The sequence below is a fragment of the Hordeum vulgare genome, chromosome 3H (assembly GCF_904849725.1).
Source record: "Hordeum vulgare subsp. vulgare chromosome 3H, MorexV3_pseudomolecules_assembly, whole genome shotgun sequence".
NCBI lineage: Eukaryota > Viridiplantae > Streptophyta > Magnoliopsida > Poales > Poaceae > Hordeum > Hordeum vulgare.
Window position 1 is genome coordinate 47,960,588 of NC_058520.1, and position 16,598 is coordinate 47,977,185.

A 16,598-nucleotide genomic window follows, 5' to 3' on the forward strand; every position below is an offset into this window, starting at 1 on the left:
ACTGTGACATCGGCACTCTGGCAGTGACATTAGTACCATTTATTGACCCAATGCAATCCTGAAAATGGTAATACAAGATAGTATTATGGTTATAGCCAAACAATACAAGCATATCAAGCCATGCACTACATACTTTCACTGCTTACCTTGAAGTATGGATACCATATTGGGCTTGTTTGAATCTTGGTAGGATTCCGGTCAACCTGATAATCTCCTCTGAGCTCCCCAACATCATAGATCACTTTTGCGAAGTACTTCGAAATGGTCTCCATTGATCTCCTGAAGGTGTTGTGCATAACCATGAACCTCTAGTTATGACCAACAACATGGAGGAACATGTCCACTTGCTCTTCCACACTGGTGTGGGTGCTATCTTGTAGCATCCCCATGCTCCTGAATGTCTCGACAAGCCTGGCAAATGGTGCTCATTTCATTCTTACCATCCACAGAGCCTATGTATCGTTGCAGTTGCAGATATAGTTCATATTCGTCATCCTCTCCTGATGCGAATACGCATTGGATCATAAGTGATAACATGCCTCTCACCACGACGAACAACTCTCTTGTGCATGAACATGATCCATGCCTTAAACACAACTATTAGTGCTGCAACATGAACTACCAGCTTCATGTGTGCGTCCATAACCTAGTCGACATCGATGGTGTGTTGAGCAATGAGGAAAGCAATCCTACACCTTGCCTAATGGCCTAACATAGGGGGGAGGGGGTGTTGCTTACCGACATCGCAGAAGACGACGACGAAGGGACGGGGGGGGGGCATAGTTGAGTCAAGGACGACCGCGGTGGCCAACAGGGAGGGGAGCAACAACTCCTGTTGCGGGAGAGTCTCCATCTGTGTCTGCCGCCTCCGACGCATCATCTTGCGCAGATATGAGTCGCCGCCGTTGTCGGTGATGAGGCTAGAGGAAGTGTGTGTCCTGGAGGTAGTGGTGACAGAGTAAATTGGGGGAGGGGGAGGGGGGAGGGGCGAGGCTAGATTTGGCGTCGTCATGCCGCGGCCGATTTCCATTTCCCGCCATCCCCACTCGATTTCGGATTGCTCCCGAGCATGCGAGCTGCGTCCCCTTTACGCCATGCTCAGTGTGACTTGTTGAAACTGTCGATTCGAGGATTTTCAGTGAGTCATGCTCAAAGCTGCTTTAAGTTTACTGTCAATGAGAACCAGCCCATCCTGTATGAAATCAAACATGTTCTTTTTGACCTAACTCGATCTAATTAAATGTACGTGGGCCACCAAACACGTCCATATAGTTTGCACCGAGTGAGTGTGCGTAAGCTTAAAATAAACATTGGTCGCCTTTTAGCAAGTTACGATAAGAGCAAGTACAATAAGGTACACTCAGCAGACTGTAAGGATTAAAATACTATATTTTTGCCGAGTTGTATGATAGAGAAGAGGAGAGAGAAGGGAAGCGGGCTCTTCGTGAAGAGCTAGCTCTAGCACGTGCTCCTAGGTGTTTTGTGAGAATGAAAGGTGGGTCATATATGATAAAAGTAATACTCTTTTATAGCTAACTATTGTACAAGCTAGCTATAAGGTGGGCTATAAGATGGCTTATAGCCAGCAGTTGGCTATACTATTAACCATGCTCTAAAGATAGAGAAAAAGCACACGCGAGCTCCTCGGATACCGCCGCAGGGCGGAGTGGTTGTGTACAAGTGGAGTTTACCGCCATCCATCCGTTAAAAAAGGATGGCCGTTCTTGTCATTTCGTCCCAAGCCTCAACCTCTCTCTCAATAAATACCCAGAAATATCGCCACCTCTCCCTCTCTCTCCGGAGAGAAGGAAGGAACTGAGCGCGCACGGCGACACATCTGGCGGCACGCTTCCTTTGGCCCCCAGCGCTCCTCGTACGCACGCACGCACGCACGAACACGCACAGCGGCGCGGTCGCCGGCGGTGGGGATGACGAGGCGGTGCTCGCACTGCAGCAACAACGGCCACAACGCGCGGACCTGCCCCGCCCGCTCCGGCGGCGGCGTCAGGCTCTTCGGCGTGCACCTCACGTCGCCGCCGGTGGCCGCGATGAAGAAGAGCGCGAGCATGAGCTGCATCGCGTCGTCGCTCGGGGGCGGCGGGTCCGGGGGCTCGTCCCCGGCCGCGGGGCCGGGGCCCGGCGGGGTCGCCAGGGGAGGGGGCGAGGGCGCGCCGGGGTATGTCTCCGACGACCCCATGCACGCCTCCTGCTCGACCAATGGCCGTGCCGAGCGCAAGAAAGGTACTGCTAAGATCTTCCGTCAATGGCTTGCTTGCTCGTATCTTGATTACGATCTCCTCTGCTTGAATGAGTGAAATGCTGTAGAACATTCACCACTCTTTAAACGCTCTTCTCCTTGAATTACCTCCGTGAGCGAGCTAGGAAAATGGCGTCTTGGTTTCCTGCCATTGGCGCATCTGTTTGCTTCTGGTTAACTCATCGCCTTCAGGTGCATCTACCTACCGCGGCGCCTCATGCAGCGCTTAGCCTTAGCGGTATGATGAATAAAATAAAACCTCCAGTTAGTAGAGGAAAGAGCTTGTCGTCTCCCCTAATTATTTAGTGTTTTTAATCTCTAATTATTTAGTTAGTTTGCTCCAAATTATGTACTATATTGTTTCAGGTACCGCATCTTGTGTACTATAGAAAACATAATTTTTTAGGTGAATCGTATAGTTTACCCTTCTTCTTTTTAGTTCCTCGTATACTTTCGCTTCTCTGAAGATTCATATGCAACCAAGATGCCATACTAATGATAAGCAAATCTCCTTTAAATAATAGAGTAAACATCAAAGCGCGCGAAGTCCCAGTTCCATTGAAGAAACCAACAAGCGCTCCAAAAATTCTCTATTTTTTGTTCTTCCTACATAAGCAAATTATTTTTGAATGGATGTCAATAGTTTGAACACATGCTCAGAATTTGTCCGCTGATACCATTGTTTCCATGCGATATTTATGAACCGTCCAGAATGGCCGACACAAATCAACTTACCTCCACATCTTTTCTCACCTGATTAATAACTTACCTCCACATGTGCATCACAAGGCCTCTGTAGATCACATTGCGGGGCGACAGTGACTGGCCACGAATAAAAGAGCCCCACAAGTCCCGCCCTGATGTCTCTTTGACCTTTATTTAATCACCTGATCCTAAAAGAATCTAGCCATATTAATTTCCAGCTGGTTTGACCAGTCCTAGATGTTTGCAGTGATATGCTATTCTATTGTATGATTGTACTCCCGCCCTGGGGTACTTTATTATTGGCACTTGGCTTCAAAGGGACTGTAGGAGCCAAGTGCCCTTTTAGTTGCTTACTTATACACTAAGGTATAGGTCTGTCAGATGTCATCTTTTCTTCCCCTTTTGTACTATTGTATTTTGCTGTTAAGTCTTCTGTGCTAATGGTTATAAACTAAGTAAATTATGTCACCTCAAACTCAAACATTAGGAAAATGATTATAACGGAGTGCCCTTGTTTTATATGGGGCAACATCTTAGTTGATATAAAAATGCCTACCTCTTACATGGCAATATCATGTCATTGTACTGTACTGTGGAACTTCCAGTTGAGTCACTCATGAATTGAATCAGGGGAAACTTTGTGTTTGTGGGACAGAGATACAGATTAACTTGGTAACAGTTTATCTTTCAGAAGCTAGACACAACGGTTTCCTGAACTGTTTTTTTTAAGGTAACAAAGTCAAAAGCTCGTGGTTTAATCAAGTTCAGATAGCAATCCTTTTTCTGAAACGTGTATGGGCAAGTCTCCTTAGTTACATTATTATTGTCAGTGCAGCTTCCAATCATAGACCTATTTGTGCTTCAGGTACACCTTGGACTGAAGAAGAGCATAGAATGTTTCTACTGGGTCTGCAGAAGCTTGGCAAAGGGGACTGGCGTGGGATATCTCGTAGTTTTGTTGTTTCAAGGACCCCAACTCAGGTGGCCAGCCACGCCCAGAAGTACTTCATCAGACAGACAAACTTCTCAAGGCGGAAGAGGAGGTCAAGCTTGTTTGACATGGTCCCGGAAATGGTATGCAATTTTTTGCTGTACATTATAAAACCGATTGTCTGCCTTCTCCACATATGTTAAACTATGCGCTCATACTTGTGCTTTCCTCTTCAACCTGAAGCCAATGGATGAGTCCCCCGATGGCGCGGAAGAGTTTACGCTCTGCAGCACTCAAGATGAAACAACTAATTCAAATAAACTGTCACTGTTTCATCTCGGGCGACCGAAGGAAGCAGAATGTGATAAAGATCTGCCAACTTTGCAACTAAGGCAGCACGAAGAATCTGAATATGCAGGGCGTTTATTAGAAGCACCAGATTTTGAGATGAACAATGGTGTATCATTCAAGGCCGCATCTGTCTCGACAGTGCCGGCGTTCTACCCAGCATTGCTCCCTGTTCCACTAACACTTTGGCCTGCGAATGTTTCTAACGTGGAAGCAGCAAACGCAACCCATGAAGTTCTAAAGCCCACTCCTGTGAATGTAAAGGAGGCAATTAAGGCGGATGAGGTTGTCAGTATGTCCAAGCTCAGCATTGGTGGTGACAGCTCTAGCTCAATGGAACCTTCTGCTCTTTCCCTTCAGCTTACCGGGCCGACAAATACAAGACAATCGGCTTTTCATGTGAGCCCACCAATGACTAGAACTGACCTAAGTCAGGGAAACAACAGCCCAATCCATGCAGTTTGAAGAGTCATGGAATGGGCCTTCCTAGTCAGATCTTACAGATTGTATTAATGGTCCTGATACTCTAAAATGTTGCGTAAGCTCCTGCGCTTGTACTTTTGTACCGTAACAGCTTCTAAGCTAATGTATCACCATCTTATTTATTTTTTCATTAATAAAGGTAGAGATATACATGTCACTGAAAATACCCTATAACTTGCCTGTCAGGAATCTCAGACTATTGTTACCTTTAATCTTTATGGATACAACTTCGCTGCTTTGGAGATTTTTGTATGCAAACTTTATAATTAGACATATGACTTCTTTCAGTCTACAAAGTTACATATCTATGTGAGTTTGCTAAAGCACATAAAGCTAAATAGAATGATTTATGTAGGTTGTTGGTATTTATATTTTTGTAGACCGTTAAATTCTTTGACTTCTTTCTTTGAAGCCGGGTTGTTGGTATGTTAGCTTTTAATTACCAAGGGATGGAGATTTTGCATTTTTTTTCTGTTTTGGTCTTTGTTTGTGCCGTTGTAAACTTGTTCCTTGGGTGGGAGGGTACCCTCTCTTCCTACTGACACTAAAATGTCAGTTCTCTCTGATTTCACTAAGATGGAGCGAACTGAAACACCAGATCGGCATTGGTGTTCCTTTGGTTTGTCGCATTGTTTTTACGGAACATCTATTTGCTTAATTTTAGTCTAGCAAAAGCTCGAGTTGAAGCGTATACATTGAGTATTATGCGAATGTGAATCATTCTGGGATTGACTTGATATTTTTTTAAATTGGCTTATACCCCTCTCCATTACTAAGAACAGAAATACACCAGTTCAAGGGACGGGAAAGAAAATAAAGTGGGTTCAACGCACTGCCAGGAAACCCGCCACATTCGCCCGCCATTGAAATGAATGCTACGGGGCTAAAACCTGGCAGCACCATAATCCAAATCTACCCTATTACATGCCCAGAATGGCAGAGCCCTCAAGCAAAACATAACTGAAGTCTCATCATCCAATCCTACCAAAACAGAACAAAATGAGCCAAGACCCAGAAAGACAGCAAAATGCCCGCACTTCAGTAGATCTTTGGATCTAGGCCATCATCGGTTTACCAGACCAGGTTATCTCCCGCGTCAGTGGCCGCCCTCCTGGATGCCTCGCAGAGTCTCATCAACTTCATGTTGTTCGACCTGATCATCCCAGTGCCTTGCCGCAACTTCTCCTCCTCTCCAGCTGGTTAAATACTTGCCCAGTAGAGAGGGATTGACTTCATATGGTCCTCTTGGTAGCCTATTTGCATAATGTTAAATGTCTGGAACACCTGTTTTATCAGCAGTTGTGTACATGGAACAGAGGCATGCAGCTATGAGTGGCTGAAATGCTGACTGCCAACTTGGCCATGCCGTCTTCATTAGCCACTCATGCCGAAAAGCAAGAAGATCATTTACCTACTCGGGGACGGGCAGAAATTAAGCTTGGGGATATCTATAAGTTTTTATTGTTCCATGCTGTTATATTATCATCTTAAGATACTTTTTGAGTCATAATGCACCATTTTATATTATTTTTGAGCACTAACCTATTAACCCAGTACCCACTGTCAGTTGCTGTTTTCTGCTTGTTTTTTGTTCTCCAAGTTTTCAGTACCAAACGAAGTCCAGTTGCCACAAAACTTTTTGGTGATTTTTTCTGGACCAAAATAAGACCTGAAAGCTTGGGAAGGAGACCTGGAGCTGCACAAGGAGCCCACAAGGCAACAGGGTGCGCCCAGGGGGGTAGGCGCGCCCTAATGCCTTGTCGAGTCCCTATGGACCCTCTTGCCCCATTCTCTGGCCTATAAATTCTCTGATATTCCAAAAACCCTAGAGGCATCCACGAAACACTTTTTACGCCGCCACAAGTCTCTCTTCCGCGGCGATCTCATCTGGAGCTTCATTTTGGCACCCTGTCGGAGGGGGGTCGATCACGGAGGGCCTCTTCATCAACGTTGGTGCCCTCGTGATGATGTGTGAGTAGTTCACCTCAGACCTACGGGCCCGTAATCAATACCTAGATGGAACCTCTCTCTCTCTCTCTCTTGATCTTCAATACAATGAGCATCACATCTTCGTTTTGATTTGTCTGATATAATTCTTTTGTATGGTGCATTTGTTGGGATCCGATGAATTGCGAGTTTATGTTTAGATTATTCATGAAAAGTAATTGAGTCTTCTCTGAATTATTATTGCCCTTATTTGCATGATCGTCATAGCTTCGTAAATCTGTCTGATATATTGAATTGCTTTGATCAAGTAGTTTGATCTTTCTTTAGTGGTAGATGTGCGTTGTAGTGGGTTCAACCTGACGAATTTCTATATCCCAGTGAAGAAGGGGACAAGTTGCGTCTTTGTGTTGCTGTCACTAAGGATAAAACAATGAGGCTTATTCATATTGATTGAGTTTAGTTTGTCTATATCATGTCATCGTTTTCCAAGCATTACTTCGTTTGTCATGAACTTAGTACATAGTGAGGAAGCATAGAAGCGTTCTTGAAGTGAAGTAATAATAGTAGATGCAGGCAGGAGTCGGACTATTTTCTTATGGACATGATGCCTATATACACATGATCATTGCCATGAAAATCGCATAACTATCCGTTGTTCTATCAATTGCTCAAAAGTAATTTTTCACCCAGCAAATGTTGCTTTAATGAGAGAAGCCACTAGAGGACACTATGCCCCCCGGGTCTATTCACTTATAAATTTAGAAAACTTATACTTTCCTCGTTGCCTTCTTTTATCTTTTATTTTAGTTACTATTCTCAACGATTATCTGTACAACTCGCTTGCTTGCAGATAACAAGAAACAAGAACAAGGGGATTGACAACCCTCTTACTCGTGTTGGGTGCAAGTTGTTTGCTCTTTTGTGTGCAGCCGTTGAAGATGGTTGGGGATTTATATTCCTATTGGTTCAACAAACCTTGGTTTCTTAATCGAGGGAAATACTTACCCGCATTGCACTGCAATAACCGGTTCCTCTTCAGGGAAAACCCAACGCAGATCACAAGCATCAATGAGCCCTTATGTCTGCGGAACTCCTGATCCTGATGGCCTTTCCTTTCTATTTTACCAAAAGTTCTAGGATGTTATCACGAATGATTTTATGTGGATGGTGAGAGACTTTGAAGCTGGGACTTTAGATATTCATAGACTAAATTTTGCTATTATCACTATAATTCCTAAAACTCCTTAAGCTAGTGAAATGAATATTTTTAGACCTATTAGCTTGAGCAAGTGTGTTGTCAAGATCTTTTCCAAGGCCATTACTACAAGAGTTTGTCCTCTCCGTGACAAACTTATCTCTATGAATCAAACTGCTTTATTAAAGGGAGATTTATCCTCGAAAGTGTGGTGATGGCTCATGAAGTTATTCATGAGGTCCATAGATGTGGATCTGGAGGCTTGATTCTGAAACTAGTTTGTGAAAAAGCTTATGATAGAGTTAGCTGGGACTTTCTTAAAGAGATGCTCCTTTCTAGGTGCTTTGGGGGGAAATGGTTGGTTGGGTATTTAGTACCCTGCATGAGGGGACCTTCCAGGTTAGGATTAATGATAATAATGGGCCACACTTCATAGAAAAAAGGTCTCAAACAAGGTGACCCTCATTCACCTTTGCTTTTCAATTTGGTGGCCGATGTGTTTACCAAAATCCTGGCCAGAGCTGCTAGCCATGATCTAATTAGTGGCTTGCTCCCTCATATTATTCCAGGGTGTGTGATTAGTCTGTAATATGCTGATGACACCATCTTATTTCTTAAAGATGTTGTTGAGTATGTTACAAATCTAAAATGGATCCTTACCTGTTTCGAAAAACTGTCTCGGCTTAAAATTAACTTTCATAAGAGTGATCTTCACACTCTTCATGTCTCTGAAGAAATGTCCAAAGAGTTTGCTCAAATTTTCTACTGCTAGTTTGGGGATTTCCCCTTTGAATACCTAGGAGTTCCTCTTCATTACAAGAAGTTGATGAGGGAGGATTTGCAGCCAATCATTGGTAGGATTATCAAATGCATTGTTGGCTGGCTCGGCAGGAATCTTTCCTATAGAGGCAAACCGATCCTTTTATCTACATGTATTGCCAACATTCCTACATATCTTATGTCTATCATGAAATTCCCTAAGTGGGACATTGATGCCAACAGTCGTGAGATGTCTCACTTCTTTTGGGGGAATATGGGGGGTATCCACAAATATCACTTGGCTAGTTGGGGCTAGTGACTAGGAGAAAGGAATTTGGGGGACTAGGGGTTCCTAACTTGAAGGAATTTAATATGGCCTTACTTGCTTCTTGGTGTAAAATATTTTATGATGGGGTGGATAAAGACTGGAAAAAAATCATCTGCTATAAGTATGGGGTTGATAAACCAAATTTTTACTAGGCTAAACCTATGCTAGGGTCTCCTTTCTCAAAAAGTATGACTTGGGCGTTAGGGGTAAAAGCACATATGCTCCCTTGGTGGTTTTGATAATTCATGACAACATACATTGTCTCTTGGACTAACACTTTTACCTAGTATATTTCAGGTATAGTCCACGAAGAGCCTTGGCTATAGGATTGTGAGGAGAAGCCCCTTGATGCAAGGAAATGATAGGATTGGCTCAAGCTTCAAGCAAGAATACTCTACATTTTACATTTGTGAGAAATCACTTTGAGTCTATAGGAAAGCCAATACTATTAAAAGGGGGGTGAGGTATTATGATGAATTGGTTGCTCAAGTGCTTAGAGATAGCCACCAAAAATACTCATCCATTCTCCCACAGAATATCTTTGTCCAAAGCTATACCAGCAAAATTAGTGCCACCAACTATTTCCACTCGGCCCTACCGATTTTCCACCAGACAGATCCTATGCCAAACCCTACCATCTCGGTACCACCACCTTTCACATCGGTGCCACCGAGATTCAGTGACCAACTTTCTGTTGAGAATATTTCAAGAATCGGAATTTCTGAGTTTGAAATCGGTCTCATCGAGATTTGGAAACTGCCCTAGGTCATCATATCTGTACCACAGAGATTCATATATTGGTCTCATCGAGAATTCAAAAGTTGACACATTTAGTGCAACTCGGTACCATCGAGATTCATTTTGGTTTCACCGAGTTGGGCAATAATGTTGTAACAGTTGGATTTTGGGAGATGCCTATATATACCCCATCCACCTCCTCTCATTTGCAGAGGAAGCACTCAGAACACACTTACACTTGTCAGATCCATTTTTCTCAGAGAGAGCCACCTAGTCATGTGTTGAGATTAAGAGATTCCAATCCAACCATTTGAAACTTGATCTCTAGCCTCCCCAAGTTGCTTTCCACAAGATTAATCCCTCCTACCCATGTCAAATCTGTGGGAGTGATTGAGTATCCAGGAGACTATCTTTTGAAAGACAAGAGCAAGGAGTTCATTGTTCTACCGCATCTATTGCCTTTTGGAGGGCGGTGCCTCCTAGATTGGTTAGTTGTCGCTTGGGAGCCTCCTACTTCATGTTGTGGAGTTGAACCAAGAAGTTTATACAGGCAATGAGATCGCCTACTTCGTGAAGATCTACCGTGAGTGAGGCTAGTCCTGTGTGGACGGAAGCCGTGGTGGAATACACAAGGCCGCTTCTTCGTGGAGGTGGACTCTCGCAGTCGTTACCCTGCGTGGGTTGAAGTCTCCACTAACATGGACGTACAATAGCACCACCTATCTAAACCATGCCAAAAATCGCCGTGTCAACTTCATTTGCGTTTGATCTTCTTAAACTCTACTCATTACTACATGTCCAAAGTCTTTACTTTCCGCTGCCATATTTGTTGACTAGCATGTGTAGGGTGCACTAGACTTGTTAGAAATGCTAAAATCTGCCAACCACTAAAATTGGGAAAAGTCTAGGATTTTAATTTATGCAAGTAGTCCATTCAACCCCCCCCCTCTAGACACCCCTTCCATCGATCCGACAAGGGGCAACAAAGAATTTCCTTAGGTGGGTTCCTGGGAATGGAGAAAACATTGCCTTCTCACATGACATATGGATAGGTGATTGCTCTTTGAAAACTCTCTTCTGGGACCTTTTTGAGATTTGCCAACAGCAAGAGGCTTCTTTTGCCTAGGTGTGGGATGTGGATGAATTGCATCCCACTTTTAGGGGATGTGTGGATGCTAGGTTGATGGATTGCTCGTTCAAATTGGATGCTTTGATGAGAACCTTTAATCCCTCCAATGAGTTGGATGCCCCTGTGTGGACTCTTGAATCATCTGGTAAATACTCCGTGAGATCATTCTACAAAATGATCAGCTGACCTCGCCCACGGCAACACGGTGCAGCTATGGGTGGAGGCAATTAGGCTACAAAGATGGATCCATGACAGGGACATCCAGTTGCAAGAAGGGATTCAAGACACAATCAGGTGAAAACTAGAGCCTTCAGGAGTATACTCAGCTAGTTCGGCATACAAGGCTCAGTTTCAAGGACACCTGCGATCTGAGTACAAGAAGTTAATCTGGTCAACCTGGGCGCCTGCGCGGCTCAAGATCTTCATCTGGTTGCTTCTGAAGAACAGGCTGTGGTGCAACGACCGTCTCCAACGCAGAGGATGACCAAATGGCTATTTCTGCCAACTGTGTCACCGGAACCTAGAATCAGCGAAACACCTGTTCTGGCAATGCCCCCTGTCCATCCAAGTTTGGACACATGTGGCATCACGCCCCGGATGTGAATCACTACACCCGGGAAAATGGGGAGACAGAGAAAACTCTTCAGACATTTTAGGTGTGATGATCAACTCAGCTTTACCGAAGTACAAAAAAGCAGTCAAGACAATTATTGTTTTGATACTGTCGGAGATATGGAAGGAGAGAAACGCCTGTACATTCAGAGATAAGACTGCAGAGTTTCAAAGTTTGAAGTATGCTATCAACAGCACCGTTGAACTTTGGCGTCAAGCCGGAGCCAGAGTTTTGGAGCACCCGTTTTGGGATCCACCGTGAGATATCACCCTTTGTAACAACCCTCACGTGTCGAGGGTTTTTCAGTTTTGTTTTCCCGTTTCTTTTTCTCCTTGATCATTCGGATCACCATCCCCCCAAATTGTTTTCTCCGCACTGCTACCTCCTTTGAATCAATATATGCCAGCCGGAGGCTGGATCTTTCAAAAAAAAAAAATGATCAGCTTTGGTGGCATATCATTTAATATTAAAGACTATATTTGAATAATTTAAAGTTCCTCCCAATATTCATGTCTTTCTTTGGTTGGCGTACTATAAAAAATGTTTAACTAGAGACAATTTAGCAAAAAGAAAGCATGTTGATGACTTGACTTGTGTGTTCTATAGTGAACATGAATCTATTCAACACTTGTTCTTTGATTGTACTGTTGCTAAGGAATTATGGGTCATTATTTTTTATATATGTGGTATTTATGTACCTTGTTGTTTTGCTAATCTTGCTGTTTTCGGGAAACAAAAGAAGCATAGAGAAGCGATTAACATTGTATCATCTGCTACCTTATGAGGCTTATGGTTGTTTCATAATGAATTTGTCTTTCAAGGCAGGAGGTGACGAAACATGCGTTGTATCATGGATCTGGTGGGTTCTTTGATCAGGCAATGGAAAGTTCTATGTTCGGACGTCCAGGGCGCTCTTCTTCTCTGGTGCTTAAGGCTTTTGGACCACAGAAGAGGGGGTTGTTTAGGATCGCCTGGTAGTCCTATCAGTTTTGGTAGAGTGGAGGTGTTTTTTTGCAATTCCTATTTAGTTTTTACTTCCTCGCTCTGCAATGTAAGAAAAGTTATTGTAATAGGACGAAAACTAGATGCACTTTGCCCTGTTTGATCTGTGGCTGCTACCTTGGGCTGCCCATAGATCTTCTAACTATGAACTTTGGTTTGCTTTGCCTTGGCTTAATAAAGTTGGGGCTGGAGGAGACCCCTCTTTTTTTAAATGAAGGTGAGTTGTAAGAGACATACTTTCTATAGATTTGAGGAAAGAAGGAGAGCGACATTTCTGCTCTCGGGCTTATCTGCATCCGCGCTAATGAAAAAAATCAAAACAAATACTGGAAAAATTCAAAAAAATCTAATTTTTTATGTGGTAGATCATTTGATGCGTGAGAAACGCTTCAAATTTTAACTTATTTGAACATTTGAGCAGCTCTTAGCAAAAAAATAAAATCTGGGTGTGTAAAAAAGGTTTACTGTTCACGAGTTGTTTTGATCCGATTTATCTTGTTTATAGAGAGCTGCTTGGATGTTCAAATAAGTTGAAATTTAGAACAAACCTCACACATCAAAATATCTACCACATATTTTTTTAAAGTTTTTTGAATTTTTTTAATATTTTTTAAATTTTTTTTGTCAGCGAGAGCAGATGAGCCTCGGAGCAGACTTGGATTTTCGGGAAAGAAGAGGCGAGTGTTTTTTTTTTCGAGGCAAACACACGCTTTATGAGGTCTTATATAGAATCTTTACACATATGGTGAGTGGATTATAAGGTTGATCGAGCCAAATATGACGACACACACCTAACGACATAGCGTGCTATGCAAGGCTATGTGCCTTAAAGTTATAGTTCCTACTCTCATACATGAAACGACAATCTGAAAAAGAAAATTTGCTAGTCTGAATTTCCTGGATAATAGCTCCATAACTCGCGCTTGAACCTAGTTGAATGTCCTTGACTAGCCCCAGCAATCCATGACCAGGTGAATTTGCTCCAGATTAAGGTTTCGGCAAGAGAAAGTCCTTTCCTGCATGCTAGCGCCTCCATGCAAGTAGGATCAGAGATATCATTCACAGTAATAGTTGAAGATTCAAGGTAAACTCCATGTTTAGTTTGTCAGAAAGCCACAGACGCGTCATCTCTGACATCCCGAGAAAATGCGCCATCAACATTAATTTTAGGAAAACCTGGAGTTGGGGGGATCCATCTCCGCCTAGTGTCCATTGTCGTCGCCACTAGCATTGTTTGCACTTCCTTCATCTGAATCATTCCGAGCTCAGATAAGTAAGATTCGGCAAACCTGTGAATTTGCTCGGGGCTTGAGAAGGTGTTGTCATGAATTGCCTTTCGTCTCGTTGACCAAATGGCCCAACATTTCTTGCTTCAGTACACCTCCTAAACACTTTAAGGACTGATATCTTTCTATATCCTTTCATAATAAAGAATATGATGTTATTTTTTTTTTCTCACGTGCCTTCAAGTGTTTTTTACTTTTTTTTTGTCGGGGCTTTGGGAGATGTTCTATCATGGATTGTCTTTCGTCTCGTTAACCAAATGGCCCAACATTTTTTGCTTCGATACACACCGTAAACACTTTGACGACTCATATCTCTCTACATCCCTTCATAATAAAGGGTAGGATGTCTTTTTTTCTCTCGCGCGTCTTCAACTGTTTTCACTTTTTTTTCTCAGGGCTCTGGAAGATGTTGTCATGGATTGCCCTTCGTCCCGCTGACCAAATGGCCCAACATTTTTTGCTTCGGTACACCCCCTAAACACTTTGGCGACTGATATATCTCTATATCACTTTATAATAAAGGGTAGGATGTCTTTTTACTCTCACGCGTCTTCAACTGTTTTTCACTTTTTCTAAAAGTAAAAAAAAGTGTAGGTAACGTGAATCGAAGTCAAGACCTCATGGTCTAAAGAGGACCACACTAACCAAGGACAACCTAATACTTGTGCATATTTACTTCTATTTTATTTTTCTTCTACTTGAGTTCGCGGCTAGGCCGATCCATTGTTGAATCGGTCCTTTTATCACTATTTAAATTTCATTTTTTCTATTCCTTTTTTTCAAAAAAGGTTCAAGCTTATAACATTTTGTTCAAAATTTAAAAAATTGTTTGTTTTTAAACATATTTTTCATAAAGTACAAATACTTACATTTTAAAAAACTGTAAAGATACGTCAACAAATTATTCATGTGTTTTAAAATTGCTCAAAATGTCATAACGCGAACATATATTAAAAAGAGCAAACAAAATTAGAATTTCCATGAATAGTTTTTATATTTGTGTAGAAAACATTTGAATACCGGATTTTTTTCTAAATTCCAAATAATTTTTGGAAGCACGAACATTCTTTTAAAATACAGAATTGTTGAAATCGCAAAAACTTGGCATGGTGCCTTGGAATGGCGATACAAGGCCATAGAAAGAAATTGGTTTATCTAAACGATGTCGAAAAAGGTACTATAATACGGAACCTTTCGCCAACTCCAACGTCCTACCCAATTTTTTTCCATTTAAATTCGTGAACAATTTCTTGCATTTGCAAACTTTTGAAAACAAATCATGATTTTCCCCCATATTTAGGAACTCTTTTCAACTTTTACAAACATATTATAAAGCTCGTATTTTTTTGAAATTCATAAACATTCTTTTTAAAAATTGATGAATTCTTTTCAAAAGATGAATTCTTGGGCCGGCCAAACATGCACCCGATGCAAGTGATGCAGTCGCCCGGGTGGGCAAGGCCTGAGCATATTTTGTTCTATTATATTTTGTTTTATTGTTTAGTTTTATTATTTTCCTTTCTGAAATTTATTATTCATTTTGAAACCTGTTCCAAAATTGGAAATATTTTTGGAATATAAAAAGGTTATTTTTCCAAATATTTTTACAAATTATAAAAAAGATCTAGAATTCAAAAAATATCCCATTTTTTATTTTTTATTTATTAATTACTAAACATTTGTGTTTTATAAATGTTAACAAATTTGTAAAAAGTATGTGGTTTGCAATTTGTGCACAACATAAATATTTGTGAATTTACTAACAGTTTTGGAAAAAGTATTCATGTTTATAAAACATTTCATATACAATCTGAGATTCCAAAGTTGTTGACAGATTTGAAGAAATAATTTTGATATGAAACAATCTTCATGTTGACTGATTAAGATAGAAATTGCAAATAAGAAACGCCTTGCCCTACCGGCCTACCGAACCACCCCTTTGAACATGATGTGCTTCTTGACATGCATGAAACACCACCAATTTTTGCGAGCATGTGGGCATGCTCATGATAGGCCTCGATGCAAAATTTGAAGGATTTTGGACACCAAATGCATGTTGCCTCACGTTCAGCTAGTGTTTTAGGGTTTTTACATCGAGAAAATCCAAGAAAACAAAATGTCATAAATCAATTAAATTTGTCATGGATGCTTGTCATGGTGATGCGAGTGTGTGAACAAAAGTTGGGTACATTTGATTTACGCAAAAAAGTGCACCAGACTTTCCCTACTGACCTACCTGAACCGCCACCTTTGAACATGATGTGCTTCTTGTCATGCATAAAACCACACCAAATTTTGCATGAATGTGGGCATGCTCATGGCATGGTTTCATGCAAATTTGAAGGAATTCGAACACCAAACGCACATTGCGTCACATTTGGCTAGTGCTTTGGAAAACCCTATAAAATGCATAAGATGTCATAACTCAATGAAATTTATCATTATTGCTTGGTATGGTGATGCTAGTGTGTGAAAAAAAATTGGGCCCACTTTATTGATGTGAAAAAAGTGCATCCAGACTTGCCCTACCGGCGGCCTACTGGAACCTTCACCTTTGAACACGGTGTGCATCTTGCCATGCATGAACTGACATGAAATTTTGCTAGCATGTGGGCATGGTAATGGCAGGCCTCCATGCAAAATTTGAATGAATTCAGACATTAAACACACGTTGCGTCAGGTTCGGCTAGTGTTTTAGGGTTTTTTCACCGGGAAAACACTAGAAAATACATAAATATCAGCACTAAATGAAATTGATCATGGATTCTTGGCCTGGTGATGTTAGTGCATGGAAAAAATTGGGTCATTTTATTATTGTGTAAAAAAGGGGCATCCAGATTTACCCTATCGTCCTACCCGAAACACCACCTTTGAACA

General features: G+C 41.8%; 1 protein-coding gene across 1 annotated transcript; it reads left to right on the forward strand.

Moving 5' to 3' along the window:
* Positions 1-1,771: 1,771 nt before the first annotated feature.
* On the forward strand, positions 1,772-4,888 carry LOC123442916 (transcription factor MYBS3-like). Its single transcript, XM_045119100.1, has 3 exons — positions 1,772-2,241; positions 3,828-4,036; positions 4,137-4,888. The coding sequence occupies exons 1-3, from the start codon at positions 1,929-1,931 to the stop codon at positions 4,704-4,706; spliced, it is 1,092 nt and encodes a 363-aa protein (XP_044975035.1). The 5' UTR covers positions 1,772-1,928; the 3' UTR covers positions 4,707-4,888.
* Positions 4,889-16,598: the final 11,710 nt, after the last annotated feature.